Here is a 21,250-nt window from a genome sequence, read left to right on the forward strand (position 1 = left end):
ATATAGTTTATGAATCTTGGTTTAGTTTTAAAGGGTGAATCATTAATAATTTTGCATAAATCTTTAAGGGGTGTTTTATTGATGACATAGTTACCCAGGATGGCAGACTTCCCAAAAGGTACTGTAATGCATTTCTTGGTAGTGAGTTTTAAGCCATGGCTTTGTCACCAAATGTTTGTCTGTGTTGACCTTCGTGAAGGGTGTTTTCATCTTAGGGGAACTCAATGTCTGCCCCCAGTTTGCAATCATCTGTGAACGTGATTAGCCAAAGGCTTTTAACATCTGTGAAATAGATGCCAAAGAGGAGTGGGCCTAGCAGAAAGCCCTGGGGGGCTCCACTGGTGACCATCCTCTGTGTGGAGGTGGCCTCACCAAATCTAACTGCATGAATCCTATCAGTCAGCCAGCTAGCTATCCAATTTGTTATAAATGGGTTTATACTTAGTTCCATAAGTTTATTGACAATACCCAAGTGGGATATTGTAACAAATGCTTTAGCCAGATCTAGGTAGGCAGTATGCACAATTTCCTCTCATCCAGTGCCTTAGTGACCTTTTCAAGGAAGACCATCAGATTCAGTAACCTTCCCAAGACAAAGCAAATCTGGGATGGGTCCAGTGTCTGGAGATCTCCTATGCCCTTGTCAATAATCACCATGATAATTATTTCCATGGCTTTACAAATAAGACTGATCAGACTAATGGGTTTGTGGTTTTCAGGATCAATTGAAGGTCTTCCTTTCTGAAGAGAGATGACCATCACAGTCCTTGATTCACATGGCACAAAGCTTATTTTAAGAGTATAGTTAAATAATGACTCCAGTGGTCTTGATAAGTCTTACATTAGACTGTTCAGGAGGCATACTAGGATGTTATTGGTGCCCATTGAGGCTGTGTTCTTGGCTTTAGTGAGTGCCCATTGCATGCTTCCTAGTTATAGTTGGAGGGGTTATATTAGAGGGTATTTTTGGGGGGGCTAGTTGGGTGTGAGAGGGGGGGGGTAAACTTGGAAATGAATTTGCCCACTAACAAAATTGCTACATTGGTAGGCTCTGTGAATGTGGCACCATTAATCGCCAGTTTAGCATATAGTTGTCTGCTGCCCTTGAGGTTTCTGACATTGCTGTAGAAGGTCTTATGGTTATCTTTCACCTGGGAGGCTATCGTAACCCAAAGGTGGCTTTGCTTGACTTAGTTAGCCCTTTAAGCTGCCTATTTAGCTTGATGAGAGAGTTTTTATCTATATGGGATGTACCCTTCCTGATTTTTACAATATTTTTTTTTCCTTTTGTTGTATATCCTGTTTAATTTAGATGCCACCAGGGTGGTTTATTTTTGAGGCAAGTCCTGGGCTTACTTCTGGTAGGTACAGCAGTCTCTATGCAGCCATTGATATGGCTGTACAGAGTTTCTGAGAACAATTCAACTATTACTGGTTTTAATGGGATTGCAGAGCAGATTTTGATTTTGAAAGAGACAGCTTCATTGTCAGACCTTATGACAGAGGACACGACATTGGTAGGGAATGCAGTGTTCTCCCATATTTCTAAGCATCAGTTCCAGTATAGGTTCATAGGTAGATACTAGGCTATCGGTCCAAGGGCCTATGTAAGCCTAACCAACAAGGTTCCCTGCTTACGCCACCCAAGAAAGTTATTTTCCTGTGTCACTGTCGAGCAGAGACACAGAAGTGATCCCTGGGGTGTATTTCCTATTTCCCATCCACTCATCAAGATTTTTCTTGAAGAGTGCTAATGAAGAAGTTTGCTTGACATAGATGGTTAGCCTGTTCCAGAGTATGGAAAGTCTCTGGGACAGGAATCTATCCCTCCAGCATGTCCTGTTTATTGTGGTGACAAGGTTTAGGTCCCTAAAGCGTGTAGCATTGGGTATGTTGGAAACTCTAGTGGGCATATTCACTATTTGATCAAGCATTGAACTTAAAACAGCTTCGGTCCAAACCGAAAACAACTTAAAAACGATACTAAATGCTCAGTGACTGAATATAAACTGAAAGTAACCACACAGCCAGATATAATTTTAGCACTTTCTTCCACTCTTTAATTTTAACGTGAACTCCTCAGAAAACTTCCTCAGTCACTGAGCATTTAGTATCGTTTTTATTTGATCAAGCATGTTTTTTTATTTATGAAGTGTAGGTTAGGCTATTCTCATTAGAGGTAATATACAATTATCAACCATGGAATGGGTAAGGCCAATCTAGAACCAAATGGGATAGGTTATTTCAAGCACAAAAAGGGAAACTGGCTAGGCTTCAAATGGGGCCTGCACAGGCAACTAGCTTAGTACTTACCTACCAACCTACGAGAGTAAATGTATATAAACTCTCTGGATATGAGGAAGTCTAGAAGATGAAATTGCTAATCTGAATAAACTTTCTTTGAAGAAATGTGTTACCTACCAGTTTAAAAACTTTTGAAAGGGATTGAAATGTTTTCATACAGAGCTTCTGGCAAGAAGCATGGGTTGATTTTCAACAGAAACCCAGCACCACTCTAGAGCTACTCACTTTGTCTTTTAATACGAGGTATCCAGAAAAAATGATAGAATTACAATGTGAAATTCAAAGCACACACTCTATTACCTCTAATGAGAATAACAGGGATCATACCATAGATCATTTAAGGGGATCCATGCATAGGATAAACAATGTTAACTTAAAAATTCTACAGATTCTCCTCAGTTCCTCACATGTTCTGTCACATTGCTGTTGTAGAAATACACATTTTACAAGATTAATTTAACTTCCTTATTTAATATCCAAAAATCATAATGGAATGATGTTGTCAAATTCAACTCAAACACTCAACTAGTGGAAGTACTTATAGACAGCTCTAAGCACTCTCTATTCACTTTCATAAGTGTCCTAACACAGTGCTGTTGTACAAAGAATAGCTATATAAAACAAATTCTATTAAATTATTTAATTCATGAAAAAAAAAAACTTTATTTGTTGTGAAAGTTTTTATTTGGTAATGCAGAAACCACAGAATGCAATGGCTGCCAATCAGCAAATCACGGCACATGCTCAGAGATCACATGACTTGTTTAAGAAAGATAAATTGAACAATAAGTAAGTTAACTGCATAACAAGAATAGTTCTCTAGAGAAGTGCTAGAGATATAGTTGAAATGAACTCCCTTTTGTCTGAACATTTCATCTCGGCATCTCTCTTCTCTCAGTGAAACTCAGTGAGTCAGGAACAAATCTCACTGTAACTCCCATCCCTACTGGGCATTAAGTCATGTAACTATTGATGTCTGATTTTATAATGAAGTACTTTAACTTCTTAATAGACAATTCATTATATTAAAGGGTGAAGAATTCCATGATGTGTGTTCTGCTGGCAATCTGTGGTTTTGAATGTTGCTAAATGTGTAACCATGCAAAGGTGTGGTATTTTATTTATAAGACACATGCTGCATAATGCATTGCAATGAAAAACTGAAGAAAGAGTTAGTGCAGGTGATACACATAAGCAGATGTAAAAGTATAGTATGAGTTGTGCAAATAAGGAGCTGGAAGAGTAACTTGGAGACCCTTAATGAATTTATCTGTCATTTGAAATATAAGGCACAAAGTCCACAAGACCTTTTTTTTTCTACAAAGTCCATGTGACCTTGTTTTCTAAGTATTAAAAGTGCTAGGGAACAGCTACCAAATACAAAACTCCAGAGTTTTCTGATTGACAGATGGAACTGTATCGCAACACTGAATGTTGATTACGATAGTTCCCTTCCATGAAGAGTCTCTAGGGAAAAGAAATGTAATTACAGGTTTACCAGTCTTGTTTTCACAGCAGTGAATGTCATGGAAAAGATTCTGCATGGCCAGATTGAGATGCTTATGGTCTCTCTAACTTCATCTAATTCTTTGACTGGACAACTATAGATGGGAACAGTCTACATGCAATTTTATAAGTACTTCAGTAAGACCATTAAGATCAGTAGGAAAATTAAAAGGCGTAACATTGGACCTCAAAACGGTGAAATGGACTGGAACTTTGTTATATAGATCAGAAGCATGTATTGGTGCTTGGAGTAGACCTTTCAAGAGAAAAATCAATGCAAGTGCTATTAGGATCAGTACTGGGGCTGGCCATGCTAGTTTATTCATGTCTAACATTGCACTAATGTAATATTCTGTATCCAATGACAAATAAACCCCACAGAAATGTCTGATGCTGTTTTAGTTAACTAAAATTTAAAGCAAATGCTTCAGCAGTGTGGGGATGTGATTGATGCTTTACTAAAATCTTAATGCAAGGTTGAGCTCTCAAATGCAGATGCTTTAGGAAGTTTTCTCACCGTAGCCCTTTGTAAGTCGATATCCCAACAGAACAACACTGGAAGTCTATGACTGGTTGGTTAAAGAGGTGTGACTTGCTCACTGGTGCTGCACACCAAAAATAGTTATAACAGAATCTTGGTGGAAGCTTGAACTGTACTACAACAATGTAAAATGTTTATATGAAACAGAAACCCTTGCTCAAGAATAGGTCTGTAAAATTGAAGATAATTAAGTGGAGCTTGAATTTTACTGGTGCATTTTGTACTTTTAGTGTTTTAAATATGGTGTGTTGTATATATACTATTTGTACTTCTTTTTTGCCTTGATGACTGGCAAATGACCTGCAGTTTTGCATTTTGTATAAAAAATGGAAGTTTTTCCTGCAGAGTCTCCGATTTTTCCCCAACACTGTGTAATTTGTAGGCCTTTTTCTATAAATAAGTGTGGTTCTTATAACAATGTTTTGCAACTTTCCTACGGTTAATTAGTTAAATTGCTCAAGCATCACTAGCAAGAATAAAAAAGGTGAAAGTAATAACACTGATCACTTTTAACCAAAGGAAATCATTGTCAGTTCTATTTCTAATTGTGCGCTAACAATGATTCACTTGTTTTGGGAGCTTTCTACCTTTTTCAATTTGGTGCAGCTGCTGAGTTGGTATATATAAGTCAAAACAATGTGGGGGGCTCACCCCATTGGGGTATAGGTCCCCCTCCAAATAAATAAATAGATTTTATTTTTGCCCTTTTGTATTTCGGGCATTTTTTTCAACCTTTCAGCTCATCATCTTTCATCAAGTTTGTGTTTCATAGTAGAACCATTTTTTTACATAATCAATGTTATTTACAATGACATAGCTTCAAGGTTGTGATTTCTTCTACAAAAAAAGCTTGCTGTTTGAATTCCTTCCCTTTCCATGCTGCATGTATTTCTGGATTGTATCTTTTATACAAGCACTAATAGTACATACTATAAGAGTGAAGAGAAATGATGGAAGACAACTAGGTTTGGAGATCAAGTTTATCTTAAGTCATGATGACATGAAGACTGGTTTAGTGCCTGTGTATGGGAAATGCAGTTCCCAGGAAGGATTCATTGATAACTTACATTACTATAAAATGGATGACAGATGTTATTTAATGTGGGAAAAGCAAGGTTTAGTAACTTTCAGTGACAGAGCTCCAGGTAAATACACATTCTTAATGTGGTCTTACTTGGTACAAGGGAGAGAAAATGAGTGGGAGTCTTAATTACATGAAAGCTATATCATTATTTATTTTTACTAACCAGGTTAGTTAAACTAGGCTGTAATTATTTTCAGGGGACTCCAGGAATGATAATCATGCTGACCCAGTATTAACAAGCATAGGGTGAATAGGGCAACTGCCTCAAACCACTAAGTTGAAGGGGGTGAGAAAATGTCTGACAGCTGCAAGCTCTCATTTTGCAATTGTATTTTGTGACTGCTTAATAGACAACTTACAAATGATGTATTTTTTCCATTTACCTCAACACTAAGAATAATAGCTAGTTTGTTAGTTTATAAGCTGTCTGTTAAACAACCACAACTGTGATCACTTAATAACAACTTATAAACTGTCAAAATGTTTTTTAAAGAAATTTGACAGATAAAAAGATGTCATTAATTAATAACCTTTGCAATAACTTACAGACTCAGTGGGAGTGGTGTGCCAAATGTATGTGCTGGCCAGGGAGCTTGATTTCCTGGTTACAACTGTGTAATGACCATGGGAATATGTGCTGGGGAAATTCCAGAACCCCCCCCCTTTTTTTTGCTAAGAACCTTGGAATATTGTACATCCACATGACAGTGACTACCAATTTAGGTGGTAGGACCTTGGATTCACATCTCTTCTAAAAATAGAACCTTAGAAATGTAAACTCCCATCCCATACTGCACTAAATTATTGGTAAAAGATAAATCTAAGCACCTGGTGTAGGTATAGAACTCAGACTCCTCCCTGTTGATTCACTGTCTGAAATTAAATGACACTGGTGAAACCAGTAGGATGCCAGTGTGCAGAGGATTGAGAGGGGATTCCAGATATGCCAAGGTCATTATTCCTTTCTGTGGAGCTCCACCGAGACCACACCTATGTACTGCAGTCAGCTCTGGTTACCATACAAAGAAAGTAAAACAGGCCAGTAAAAAGTATTCTATTTATAGTTGCAGAAAGTTTCAATTTACAGTTGCCACAAGACTGGAGTGAACGGAAGAGGTGGAGAATGAGATGAGACTTAACCAGACATATACACATGGGAGAAAGAAAAAGAAAACGGGGCATGATTTGATCACACTGCATTGATCAGGGGCAAACTGAAGGGGGTGGAGTTAAAGAAGAAAGGCATGGGAGAAGGAAATATGGTTGACAAATTAAAGTAAAATTGCTGAATACAGATTTGAAGAAATACTTTTTTGTATGAGATTGGCAAGACTGTAATGTCATTCTTGAGACAGCAGTATAATATAAACCACTCTGTGATTGATGTACACATCTTTAGCTCAGCTGTAATACAATGTCAGCTTCTCTGTGAGGTAGTTTAGTTGTAAGCTTATGATTCTCACTTCTCATGTATTTTCTTTTTGCACACCTCTTCCACCATGAGGTGAACATCCCAGCATCATGACACACAGCATGGAAATGTCTCATTTCTATCCCATGGAAAAGGCAAGATGATCATTTGATGTTTCTGCATATTTCCTTTAGCTGTTACTTCACACACACACACACACACACACACACACACACACACACACACACACACTGGGAACTGGGAACTACATTAAAACTTATTTTTATTACTGAAAAATAAAAGTAACTAACATCACAGCATAAATTGTCCTCAAGATTACTAGTCTGAAGTATAAGAAACTGCATATATACTCACTGCCAAAATGAGCTTAACCAATCAGCAGAGGACAACTCTTAATATGTGAACCAATAAAAATTAAAAAAAAAAAAAAAATATATATATATATATATATATATATATATATATAGTGAAATTCACAGCAGATATTTAATGTTCAACTTTTTATTCATTCCTTTAGGGCATAAAGTCTTCGGAGGGGAAAATATATATGTTTCAATTTATAATAAAAGTACAATTGGATCTAGGTACAGATTTAAATTAAGACGACTGCAATATAAGAAACTTTAAACCAGAGGGATCAGAATTCTTTTGGGTGTTTCTTACATGTTCCAACACTATGACTATTAATGGTCCTGAAGTCTGTAGAGTGTTCAATTTAGAGCATGGTCACCACAATCCATAAACCACACTGGGCTGCTGACATGTATGACATTTCAGAGAATTAATTAAATAGCCATTCATCTTGTGCACTGGGGAGGTGTTGCAAAAAGAGCAGACTGAACAAGCATTACAATTACAAAAGGACACTTCCACTCAGCACAAAATAAATAGGTACGTAACAGTTTTACTGACCTTTGCACATTGCATTGAAAGACATTTTCAGTTATGCAATTTTGCTTAAAGTTTAACCACTCTAAGTTACTTAATGAAAATCTGCATGTACTTCCTATGATGTTATGCACCATCGGATAGGTGTAGGTAACTACATTTCTTTATAATTTAGCTTTGTGGCCAGTGCCTTTTGTGATAAGCATTTCTTCTTCTTTCGGCTTTTCCCAGTTAGGGGTTGCCACAGCAGAATACCTGTCCGCTCATGATTGGCAGTGGAGTTTTATGGTGTCGAGTTGCCAGCCCAGCACCCAACCTTCCACGGAAGGCACACACATGCATGCACTCACGCCTAGGGCCAATTTAGAGTGTCCAATCCACCTACAGCATGTCTTTGGGATGTGGGAGGAAATTGGAGCACCCGGAGGAAACCCACACGACCACAGAGAGGACATGCAGACTACACACAGAAGGCACCCCAGCCGAGGATCGAACTGGAGAACCTCTTGCTGTGAGGTGGCAACACTAACTGCTGCACCAGCTGTGATAAGCATTTCTACAACATTGTTTATTTTGGGATTATTATTATTATATTTTTGTTCTATGTTTCTCCTGGTCTGCTGTCGTACTACATGCGTCAGGACTGTTATTAATGGAAACAAATTTATTCTTTGCTATGTGAAGAAAAAGCTATGCAGTACTATTTTTCTAAAAATATTGATTAATATATACATGTGGCTGATCAGTTTACATCTTCTAGGGCTATTTATTTCTATCTGTTAACTAAGGATAGCAATTTTTACAGTTTTTGAGATGTCACCTAGTTTTATTAGGTATAGTGACAGACTGCCAAAATGTAAGAGCATGACAGATGCACCAACCCTTGTAAAGGAAAGCAGACTGCCTTGGGTAGCCTAAGCTGCTCCAAACGTATAAATGTGTGCATATGTGTATATGTGGAGGAGTGAAAACAAATAATTTCAATAACCACAATTTTGTTGTAACCCTAATGAGGTTAGGGAAGGTGAGATCTAGTTCATGCTTCTATTTATTTCACATTAAAACATCACTATTTTCCCAAATAAAGGCATGTTTCTCCTCTGAGTGATAACGGTAATTTGTCCCAGCATCATAATTGCTGTTCTCCAAAACAATTAAATAATATTTATAATTTTCCATAAAGATTTGTGTTATGAAATGTATGTTCATGGCTTGTATATGATGAAATGCATTCTGTTATAAAAGTCTCCTTGAGCTGGCTGGCTTCAGGACTCAGAAAGACAGAGTGGTGGCTATGGTAGCTGATAGGAAATGACAAGTGAAGGAGGAGGTGAGAGGAATGTGCCAGTTCATTCACCTCAGAAAGGAACTGAAGTGTACTATAACACTATAAAGGGGCTTTAGAAAGTAGCCACGGGTAGAACTTTCTTGAATTAAAGGATCCCAGGCAGCACAGTACAGAAGCAGATTGAATGGATGTGTATGTGAATGTGTATTTGAATGGTGTAAGTAAAGACCAGTATGAAATATACTGCATGCTGCAGCCCAAAAGTATGATGAAAATGGAAGGACATTAAATGTGTAAATAATCCTCAGCACACATACATGACTGCCACTTGGAAAACAACTCTTACATTACACTATCTGAAAGATAAGACATAGTTTCAGTAAGATAGTCTCCCCTATAGTCCTATACCAGCCAAAACAGATGAGTCCTGGAGATCATATAGTTAGTCCATCAGGGAATAAATGAATCTATTATTGCAGTTGTGCTGCAGTAGCATTGTCGCCTCACAGTAAGACGTTGTCCTGTTCAATTCTCAGCTAGAGCGTCTTCTGTGTGGAGACATGCATGAATGGGCGTACCTTCATTGAAGGTTGTGCGTCAGGGCTGGCAACTCGGCATGTAAAAATCCACTGCCAATCATTAGCAGACCAGACTTCCGCTGTGGCGACCCCTAACCGGGAAAAGTCGAAAGACACAACAACAACTGCAGTTAAGTATTAAAAGACCTGAAAAATCTGCAGAATATTATGTTTAGTTTCATAAGCTAGAAAAGGTTCCATAGAGCAAGATCATCCTTTGAAAATTCCCATTTTATCAAGCAAATCAGAATTTAGGATTACATGAATCCAGTAATTTTCAATAACCATGTTATTCAATTTTCAATATTTGCTTAGTTGGTGCCTATCCTGTTAAGGAACAGGTGAATGGCAGGAAATAATCCTTTATGGCAAGGCACACTAACACACACATGATACATTTACCTAAGGGTAATCTTCAGCATTGCCAGTTCACCCATGTGCATGAATTTAGGATGTGGAGGAAACCAGAGACTTCAAAGAAAATCTACAGAAACACAGGAGGAGAATGCAGATTTTACTCAGCAGGCAAACAAACCAGAAACCAAGCCAGGATCCAGGTGCCTTGAGGCAGTAGTGACAACTGCTATATCACTGTGTTGCCATAGTGAAGCCTGATTAATAGAGTTCTAACACTTATGTGAGTATGTATCAACAAAATAAAGAATGGTTTCAGGGAAAAATTGCAATACTTCCTAGCAAGAATAAGACTGGCATTAACTATCAATTAACAATATAAACACTAAAAAAGCAATGCATTTATACAATTGAACACGTGCATTATTTTTATAGCATGTGACTGTTTGCATACTGTATATGAACTATAATATGCACAAGTTAGTGACTGTACTGGATATATCCACAAATGTTAGGAGAAACGAAAGCAAAATGAGATTAAAATATAACTACAGGAGATAATGGCATTTATTAGATTTCATTGTTAACAGCATAAGTTCAGATTCAGAATGCAAAACTCAGATTAGGTGCAACACAGGGTTTCCATGGAAGTGAGGAATGTATTCATCACAATAATTACGAAGGATAGAAAGAGTGTTTGCCACTGCCTGCACAAATTGTAAGAGTAGGATGAGGATCAGAAACCTTCATCATTTGTCTGCTGGGGTTAAGAAAATTTAGGAAGCAGTAACTGCATCATTGTAGAAATCATTATTTGGAACTTTTGATACTGACCTTGCTTTTCAAAAATCTTTGTGATGGTGGTAATACCTCTACTAGAGAGGAATCATTTAGTACCAACAAGATCTATTACAGAAAAGATGGGACCAGGATAACTGACAGAATACATAATCATTGAGGCAGTACATAGTTACTCATAATATTGCCCAAGTCCATTCTGCTTCAGTGAGAGATAATGCATGGTGATGTATGAATGGAAAGCATGTCAGTGATAAAGAAATGACCAAGAATGCAGAAGGTGGTATTAGAATTATTGACTTATAGACCTGAAGATTCCATCTGCAGCATGCATTCTGCCAGCTCCAAGAGCAAGGGTAAGTTCTGAAACAGAGTAATCTGCACATTGATGCATCCACTGCATCATATGATATTTATCAAATTTGCACACCTAACTAGCCACTAGAAGATGACATACAATGCACAAAACCTAGATTTCCAATACCACTGAGAATATTTGATTGTGGGTTCAGGATTCAGTTCAGTTCTGGAGTTCACTTCATACAAGACTAAAACGATTTTTGTTTTTTGTCTCCATTTGGACAGAAAGCAGAATTTCCAGGCCTGCTATTACATAGAAAGCACAAGGAATCAACAGTCAAACTGTTCTTTTCTTTCTCTTGCAAAATACTGTCCCTAACTAGAACAGCTCTTTAAGGCAACAGGGAGGGTCCACCACTACTACAATCATTTGTAAAAGAAAGGTACATTGTGTCAATATTCATAAGCACTGCCTGACTACTTGGTAGAATTGAATCAAAATGCCTTGCTTTTTTCTTTTGTAAAATTACTGTTTGACACAAAAATAGCAGGCATAATCAATAAAGCTGGGAGGAGTACAATCTGCCTTTTGAAGTTTGGACTCATGCTGCTGTAGGTAAGTTGTCATTTATCACAGAGGTTTAAGGCTCTGAGCTACTAATGAGCTGCTTTCCTAGATAAGGAACCAGGGTTTGATTCATTCTACCTCCTTTTCCTACTGTGTGACTCTGAACAAGTCGATTAACCACAAACTGCTCTTGAGTCACCCCTGAAAAGGGATACTTTTGTCCAGTGGGCTTACCCCAGTAACAAATCGATAAAATAAAAAAAAAAAAATAGGCAATACTATTACCAATGCATGTTGAAGATAGGAGTAGACAAGAACTGATGCTGTTGAGGTTTAACAGTCAGTCCAGATATATAAACATCAACTTGCAAACCATCCTTGTAGAGTTACCATACATATAGTTTATCTCAACACTCTCACTCCTGAAAACATTTAACTCCCACCAAAGCCCTAGTATTTTGCAGTTTATTGCATTGGTCTAAATTAGTAGTAAAGTCCCGGTGATATCATGTACCATCCATGTACGGAAAATTCTTAGCAAAATATAAATAACGTGTCATTTTTATAATATGTTTATGCAGTATATTTTATTTCAAATGATTTTTTCATGAGGTGTAGCTTTTACCTGCACATTCTGGATTGTCTTCATTAAAATTAACTGCAAAATCATGAGATACCTAAAAGAAAGAGAAAGAGAAAGAAAAACATTAGATTAAAAAGGGAAGCCATAATTTAAAATGACAGTATATATATGTTGATCATTACACAAATATAAAGTATGTTTTTGGAGTGAAATGCTTCAGTTCTTATTGAAAACTTACTATAATATTGAAAGATCTTTGACAGTTCATGATTGCAAACAATGTTTTATATCAAGTACAGTAAACAAATGTTTCTTAAAGTATTTACATAAATGCTAAGGCTGTCTTGTTATACAATTCCTTACCGTAGTAGCTCAACTACATATATTTGACTAGGATTTAAAGCTGTGTTGTTGAAACAAAAATGAACTAAAGAGAAAAGGCAATTTACTACTAATGCTGAAATGCAAAGGCTACTGTGAAGACAGTATGTGGTCAAAATTGCATCTGACCATAAAAAAAAGCCTTCAAAATGAAATCTGCTTAAGTGGAGGAGGAAGTATGAAAGCTCCAATTACAGTGTTGACTGAGTACAGCATCCTTTAAAACTTTTGTTATTTTACTATCTTAATCTGTTTTATCAAGGTACTGGACTTACCCCTTCGGGACTGCACTGAAAATAAAAATTGTCAGCTGGAAATTTATGATTAGCAAATATACATCAATAAATATAACATTGTTTTAAGGCTCTGATAAATAGTGTCTAACTTTGTTAGTATAAAGGACAGGTGAATACGCATTACCTCGTGGTTATCAGGAACACATTCCTAGGTAATCTGAACTTAAGAGTGAAGCTCAGGCAGTTTCTTACAACATCCAGAGTAACTGCTAACATTATTTACAGTCATTCTTTCACTATTCCATATAGCCTTTGGACAACTTTTGAACAATATTATATCAAAGCAGACGGACTGTCTTGTAAATATGTTGTAAATCCTTTAAATATGTATCTACTCTGAGTCAAGGCAGACAAGAGTCTTTGGACTAATTATTTTACCTGTGAAATAAAGAAAAATAAATAGATAAATAAAAAGGAGCAATTTAGCATAGTGAGTCTCATAACTGGCAGTATAAAATTGGAAAAGGTGACTTAGAATTTATAGTACATCACATAATTTGACTTAGTCTGAGGTACAGTGATCTAATAGTTAGCACAAATAAGTAATGGGGTGGGAGGTGCTGTAAAACACTTTAATGGTATCACAGAGAGGTTCAGTATTTTCTGTGATGCTTCTGTTCACAATATAGTATCCAGAATTATGCAAACCCAAGGTGGTGCTTCTCATATTTCTGTCATGCAGTCAATTGAATGAAAGCTTTGCTTTTTTTAAGATTTTTGTCACAGCCCCTGTCTGTGGGATACCCCCTCTGTCTGATACTATGTTTTCTCCTGTATGTCTTGGGAATAGGGGTTACAGAGACATATGCAGTTAGCAGAATTGTTTGTTATGTTAATTTCTGTGAAAAGAGGTGTTACAATTTCTTGTAGAGAGCTGGATTGTGAACAGCAGTCCAATTAATAAGTTGGCAGCAGCTTCAGCGTGTGCTCATTCTAATGTAAAACAGCATTCATGGTATACTTATGGCAATATAATTGTCTATCTAATAATCCAATTACATTTCTAACATAACTAGAACATTATGATAATTGCCATTGCTGTCAAACCATTGCTGTGATAGCTGCTTGACTACAGGCTATATTGTAGATAAATGGTGAAGATATATGTTTTCTGGAAATCTAATACTCCACTGAGTTGTTCAGTATCATAAACCCTAAAGGTATAGAGAAGGATATTTTTAACAAATGCTACTGTAAAAGCATGATATTATAAAATCAATATATGCACACTCCCCTTCAAATGCCTTTGGATTACTTATTAACATTTCTTTATACACTTGCCTGTTAAAGGACAGCGTAGTTTGTTTTACTCATTGCTCATTTATAGACATTTACCTTGTTTTTCTATTTCAGTCTAAGTAATATTGGAAGACATTTTTTTCTTAGAACAAAGAACCTTATTATAAACAAGACAACAGCAGAGTCAAACAATGAAAATAGTCACAAACACTCATGAAGAACAATAGACTAAAGGCTTGTGGTCAAACTATATGAATCAACACTAACAGCATTGACTGCCACATACTTTGTCAATAAGAGGATTACAGTAACTGACAATGTAGAAAAATAGACCAAAAATGTGTGCATCTTTTAAATTTAAACAGTATTTGACTTGACACAATTGTTTATGTGCATATGAACTCAATTCCTTTCTATGTATCGGACCACATTTATTAAAAAACGTATCCATACATGTGACCATGTTTGTTAAAGGAAATAAAAATGAAACCCAGTCATATATTTCAGATTTTCGAATTTCCAAACAGAGGACTTGGGGTGAAAAATGAAGACATGCATAAAAGAAAGAAAATGACTAATAAGGGAAAATAAAAAAGAAGGGAAAAAGAAAGAAAGAAAGAAAGAAAGAAAGAAAGAAAGAAAGAAAGAAAAAAGAAAATGATGGGGTCTAATTCTGCAAGGTTTTCCATAGCTAGGATTAAGAATTGGACATATCAGGCTAAAACTAAATATGATTCACAAGTTTTCTAAGTTCTAAATCTGCTGCTAATCAGGTCTAATGGCCCTTTAAAACTGAAGTTTCCTTCATTACAACTGTTTAATTTCTATTCTCCATATAATCATCTCATTTCTTTTCTAAATTTTAGTGGCACTTCATTCCTCACTCCAACAGATAAATCATTTCACAACCTAAGAGAAACTAGTATGTGTGATATGTTCACAGGACTGAACTCATTAATTGCCATGTTGTTTCCATGAGCCAAGACTACTGATACCCTCCCGTGTAATCATTTCTGCAATTTTTAATAGTATTTAAACAAGGTCTGATCACTGCATTTTGTCTTCTCTGCTGATAATTGTTGTGTTACACAATCATCTGACTGAATTATTCAGTTGCAGTGTTATTTCCCTGGACTTACTCTGCTGTTTTCCTTCCATGTTTTATTATTCAAAGTTCAGCCACTCTTTCTTACAGGATAGTTTGTGGCAGTCTGAGAGATAGTGGTGATTACTCTGGAAGAAAAGTTGCTGTTTCTAGAAAGCTAGCATTATTAGCAGTAACCACAAACGTAAGTAAAAAATCAGGGAGAACAAGAATGGCTAAAAACAAAAGTAATACTTTTTTACTATTGCCTTTGTTTTTAGCCATGCTTCATCTCTCTGATATTATGCAGTTACAGTAGGCAGCTCTAACCTTAGTAGAGTATCTCCAATAGTTGAATGTTATACTATGATTGCAATTTTTGGTACTCACTTATATAGAATAGTTGTGTAAAATCTTACCATAACCATAGATGTCTTTCTATTCTATATGTTGCAGTATTCATAACATGAGGGAGTCCACCACCAACTGACTTGAATATCTGGCCAGTATACAAAAGCCTAAAGCTACTGTGGGGTACCTATGATGTTGCACATAGAACCAGTCTAACGTCGGTCAAAAAGTGACATTGGGTATAGAGTGGACGTCGGCATGTACCAAGCTTTACTGGGGATGCACGAGTTTTCCCATGAGATACATAGCAAAAGGAAATGGTTTTAGAAATCCAAGAGTAAATAGCCTACTTTGAAAAAGGCCTGCCCAGGGCCCTAGAGTGATAGGAAATGAAAAGGCGATCAGATTTCCTAATAGGCCTGGTTTTGTCTAAATAAAATCTGAGTTGTCTATGCATGTCCAAGGTGTGTAAAATCCTCTCACTAGAGGATTGTGGAGATGGAAAAAAGGTGGGAAGATTAATGGACTGATTCACTGGCAACTCATTCACCACCTTGGGCATGAAGGAGGGACTGGTGTGTAAGTAAATCCTTTTCCCTGTGGAAAACAGTAAAGGGGGAAGAGGCCATAAGTGCCTGAAGTTCTGAGACCCTTCTGGCTGAGGTGATGGCCACAAGAACTGTTTTCCAGGTGCAATGCTGAAGAGAAGAACTTGCTGGTTCAAAAGGGGCCAAGGTAAGTTTATCTAGAACAAAATTTAGATCCCAAGGAGGAGGAACTGGTTTCCTTGGTGGTCTGATATAAAAGATGCCTTTCAGGAAAAGTGTAACTTCCAACCTTGAACCTAAGGGAGGAATCATACGCAGAGAGGCAGAGATTGATGAAATATGAGCTTTTATGACAATCTACTCTTCAATAATTCACACTGATAAGACAGAACCACTGGAACATTCACCAGTAGTGGTTGTAGGTCTTTAGAAAGACACCAGATGGAAAATATTTTCCATTTGGAAATATAGAATTTCCTAGTATTGGGTTTTCTGGCCTCCTGCAGAACTTGCAGCACGTCCTCAGAGAAAATGTGTCTGAAAGGATCAAAACACTGTTGCACAGTCAGCTGCAGGGTTGACATCTGTGGATGTATTAGAGATACCTTGTCCTGTGTGAGTAGGTCCACTCTGTGAAGTAACTTGTAATGCTTGCCCTTGGCTAAATGCAGAAGAAGGGGGAACCAATGTTGTCTTGGCCAAAAGGGAGTAACTAACAAGATTTTTGGTTGTTCCTGTTGGATTGTTAACAGCACTTTTTGGAGAAGTGGGAAGAGGGGAATGCATAGAGAAACTTCCCCTTTCAAGTGAAAGATAGAGCATCCGCCTTCCATGCCAGAGGATTGGGAACTCTGGCACAAAATGTTGGAAGTTGTCTGTTCATAGGAGAGGCAAAGAGATCTACCCGAGGCATACTCCACTGGTAGATAATGTCCAGAAACCTATCCCTGTCTAATATCCATTCTAGGGATTGAGTCATACACCTGCTCAACGTGTCTGCTGCAACATTTTGAGTGGAAGGAATGTAGACTACTTGGAGGGTGAGTTGACTCTGAGAAGCTAACTCCCAAGCTTGGCGAGCCAGTCTGCACAAGAGATAAGACTTGGTCCCTCCCTGGTCCCTCCCTGCTTGTTAACATACCAAAGGACTGTGGTGTTGTCTGTGAATCACTTTAGGATGCCTGGAAGAAGAAGAGGTTTGAAAATTTGCAGAGCAAAAATAAGAGCTCTTATCTCTTTTATGTTTATGTGTTCCCTCCTTTGGGAGGAGACCACACATCTTGAACCTTCCAGGACACCAGGGTTGCTCCTCATCCTAAGTCTGAAACATCTGTGAACAGCTCTTAAATGGGAAGGGGTGGCTGCAAGGGTAGGCATGGATTCAAGGTAGCCTGCTGAATCTACCAGTTCAGTTATTTTTTCAAGCATGGAAGAAGGGGAAATAACAAACTCTAATGGGTGAGCCTGTTGCATTCATATTGACCTGAGGTACCACTGGAATGTCATCAGGTGTAGCTTGGCTGGAGGTAGCACAGAGATAGTGGATGTCATAAAGCTCAAGAGGTGGAGAAACTCTCTGGCAGTCAGGGACTGAAGAGGGATGAGAGTTTGGAAGTAGGCAGTGAGAGAGAGAACCTTCTGGGGAGGTAAGGAAGCCAACATCTTGTCTGTTTGCATTCTGTATCTTAGAAAATACATGGTCTTGCGAAGGAACAAGAGTAGACTTTTGATAGTTGATGGTGAAACATAGACTTTCCAGCAGAGACACCATGAAGTGCAGATTCTCTTGAAGAGTGACTGAAGAGTGAGCCTGCAGAAGAAGATCGTCCAGGTACAGGACAATCTGAATAACCCTTAGTCTACAAAAGGCTATGCCAGGAGCTAAGCATTTTGTGAAAACCCTTGGAGCCACAGACAGTCCAAAAGGCAAGGCAGATAACTGAAAATGTGAGGAAGCAATAGCAAAACAAAGATATTTTCTGAACCAAGGATGAATAGGGATGTGGAGGTAAGCATCCATGATGTCCAGAGACACCATGTAGGCCTGAGGAAGGTTGAGGGGAAGTAGAGTGCTCAAGGGCAGCATGCAATAGGTGGAAACCTTCAGGAAGCTGTTTAGGTGAGACAAGTCTAGGATGGGCTGTCAAGGACCATCTTACCTGGGAACTAGGAACATCCTTGAGTAAAAACCTTCCCCTATTTAGGAAGGCAGAACCTCCTGAATGGTACCCTGAGAAAGAAGGCTGAGAATGACTTGGGGAAAGACATCCAGTTGTTCTTTTGGGGGTTGTAGAATACCCTTGAAGGAAGATGGAGTCTTCCAGACCTTGGAGAATAACTTGAGAGGACCTAAGAGTCCTGGGTGATCTGTTTCCATGCAAGGATAGACAGAGAAAGATGGAATGAAAGAGGGGTCTAGCTGCAAAGAGGTTGATAGTCACAGACTACCTGGCTTGCTTGGAAAGGGCTGTTTCTGAGCAGCAGGAGTAGATGATGAGGACTTGGCTGAGCATTGCTTCCTAGTATCTCTTTTAACCGTGGAAGAAGGAGTTCTGGAAGGTTTCCTTACAAAGGGTGCTTTAGAGGGATCGTTCCTCTGAAATCTGGGAAATGGAGACACAAAAATGTGTTTTATATTTTGTAGCTCTTTCCTCTTTTCTTGTAAGGACTTAAAAAGTTCTGTAGCAGAAGGATCAAACAAAGCCTTGTCATCAATAATTTTAGTTTTATGTCATCTGGCAAGGGCTGTAGTCTAAGCCAAGAGTACTTCCTGAGGCCAGACCCTGAAACAGCAGCTCTGGCAGATGCCTCCACTGCATCATAGCTACACTTAATTGAATGATGTGTGACTTGAGCAGAAGAGCTCAGAATGGAGGACAACTGAGCCTTTGTAGGAGAGTCTGGAAGCTCTGAAATTAGCTTACTGACATCAGAGAGAAGGGCTAAAGAATATTTTGCCATATAGGTCTGGTAATTTATGTCTCCAAATGCCAAAGTCGGTGATGTACAGACTTTCTTCCCTAATCTCTCCATAACTTTACTCTCCTTGTCCGAGGGGGAGAAGGGAAACAGAAGACAACATCTTATAGACCTTATCAACAGACACAGAAATTGTTGATGAGGCTACAGAGAGACATATAAACAGGAGTTTGGAATCCTCTGGAACCTTGTAAAACCTGTCTGGCCTTTTAGGGACAAGAGGTTGGGAGTCAGGGTATTTAGAGGCTGCTGAAAAGGCATCTACAAAAGCTGGCAGTACAGGGAAACTGCAGATGGAGATGGGGAGTCCATCTGTAGAAGATCATAATACCTTTTTTTGAATTTCTGACACCTGAGAGCAATCCCATTTAAAAAAATTGCATCATTTTAACAATGGTTTCCCCAAAGGTAATATCCTCCCCTGGAGAATCTGTGCCATTTGATTCTTCTTCAGGGGAAGCACATCCTAAGGAAGATGACGTCTGGGCAAAATATGCCAAACATTCATCTCCAGATGAGTCATCTTCATCAGATGAAACCTCAACTCTAATCCTCTTTTGTAGAGAAAATGGAGAAAAGGAGGTAGAAGGGAGAGAGACCCCAGCAGATTGTCTCTGGACCATAAAGGCATTAAAGAGCCCGAGTGAGAAGGCTTGCCAATCCACAGGCTGTTCCTGGGTAACAGGAGAAGAATGCTTTATTTTCTGCTTCTTCTTGTGTGGGACATCCATGCAGTGGAAGGACGAGGGACCCAATGTCGGCCTGCAAGCAATAATATTGCTCAGGACACCTTCGCAAACAATGATTTGAGGAATGCTATGAGGGCCTTCAGTAACAATGAGCCTGGGTTCCTCCCATGACAGTAAAGGATGTCTGTGTATGCCCTGAGCATGTGCTAGTAGGATCCTTCTCAGCCTCCACAATGGTAACCTTTGAAGAAACACCTATTGACTCCAAAATGGTCTCCAGGCCAACATCGGCCTCGGGAGAGACGTCCAGAATTGGAGGAGCAGCAGGTAAGTCAGGCCTAAATTTCTTGAGGCTCACCTGAATGGGCCAATGTACCTTCCATGGCATTGCATGTTACGTGCTTAAGGCACTGGTTCTCTAAATACAGATTGAGAGAAACTAGATAACTGTGCAGGGTCCTGGGGACAAAGGCCTTGTGAATCAAAAAGGAAGAATGGTCATGGTTAGGGCCTATGCAAAAAAGACCCAGACTGTGCGAATCTTTATGTGGAATTTACCTTCCACACTGACACTTGCCCATCCTAACTGACATGTAACTTGAACCACAACAGTAACACACATAACAATAAGAAAAAAACAACAGCGCACTTATCTGGATTGGAATCCGCAACATCACTGACAAGCAAACAACTGGAGAAGACGTTCTGACTGGCAGCAGAAATGTTCTAAGGCTTTGTACGTGCTGATGTCCGCTTTATACCAGACATCACTTTATGACTGACATTGGACTAGTTCTACCACACAGTAGCTTTAGGCTTTTGTGTACTGGCCGGATGTTCGAGTCAGCTGGCGGCAGACTCCTTCATGTTATGAATACTGCAACATATGAATAGAAGGTCATATAATGTTCTGTACTCATATGAATTTTTCAAGGAAAAGAAGCATTTAATATTTTATACTCACAAGGATTTGTAAAAAAAAAGTACCCAGCAAATCAGATATGTAAAAATAAATATTATATCACCAAATTTCTACTCTCTTGGACTAAATCAAAGGTCAGCCAGCTTGTCCTTCCTCAGCTGCCAACCTCACAGAACTTGGTATAATTAATTAGTACAGCAAATGACTTATGTGTATGGACAATGAACTGCTATTTATTCTAAAATACATAACTAACAAAGTACTGGAAAATATCAGCACTGCTTAGTACTATTAGTTAAAATAACACACTGCCTGAACTTGAAGCCCTCCTGCAGTTGAAGTACATTCATGTGTGTATTATTACTGAAACATGGTTCAAAATTCCAGAAAGCACCCTCTCTATATGATGGGTTTATGATTACCATGATTTTAGACCCAATGGAAACTGTGGTTAAGTAACCATATTTGTCATAGACTACATTACCAAAAGGCAGATTTCCAGAGACCCACAAACTTAACTTATTGAGATTCATCTCA

At 38.2% G+C, this 21,250-nt stretch overlaps 1 protein-coding gene across 1 annotated transcript in view; it reads right to left on the reverse strand.

The window, feature by feature from the left end:
* The window catches only part of CPNE4 (copine 4), a 465,450-nt gene that overhangs the window by 247,134 nt on the left and 197,066 nt on the right, over positions 1-21,250 (reverse strand). The window contains exon 2 of the mRNA XM_044066730.1: positions 12,267-12,318. Within this exon, the coding sequence (XP_043922665.1) occupies positions 12,267-12,318 (52 nt within the window). The remainder of the gene's footprint in view (positions 1-12,266; positions 12,319-21,250) is intronic.

The sequence above is a fragment of the Protopterus annectens genome, chromosome 3.part1 (assembly GCF_019279795.1).
Source record: "Protopterus annectens isolate FY-2018-M chromosome 3.part1, PAN1.0, whole genome shotgun sequence".
NCBI classification, from domain to species: Eukaryota; Metazoa; Chordata; order Ceratodontiformes; family Protopteridae; genus Protopterus; species Protopterus annectens.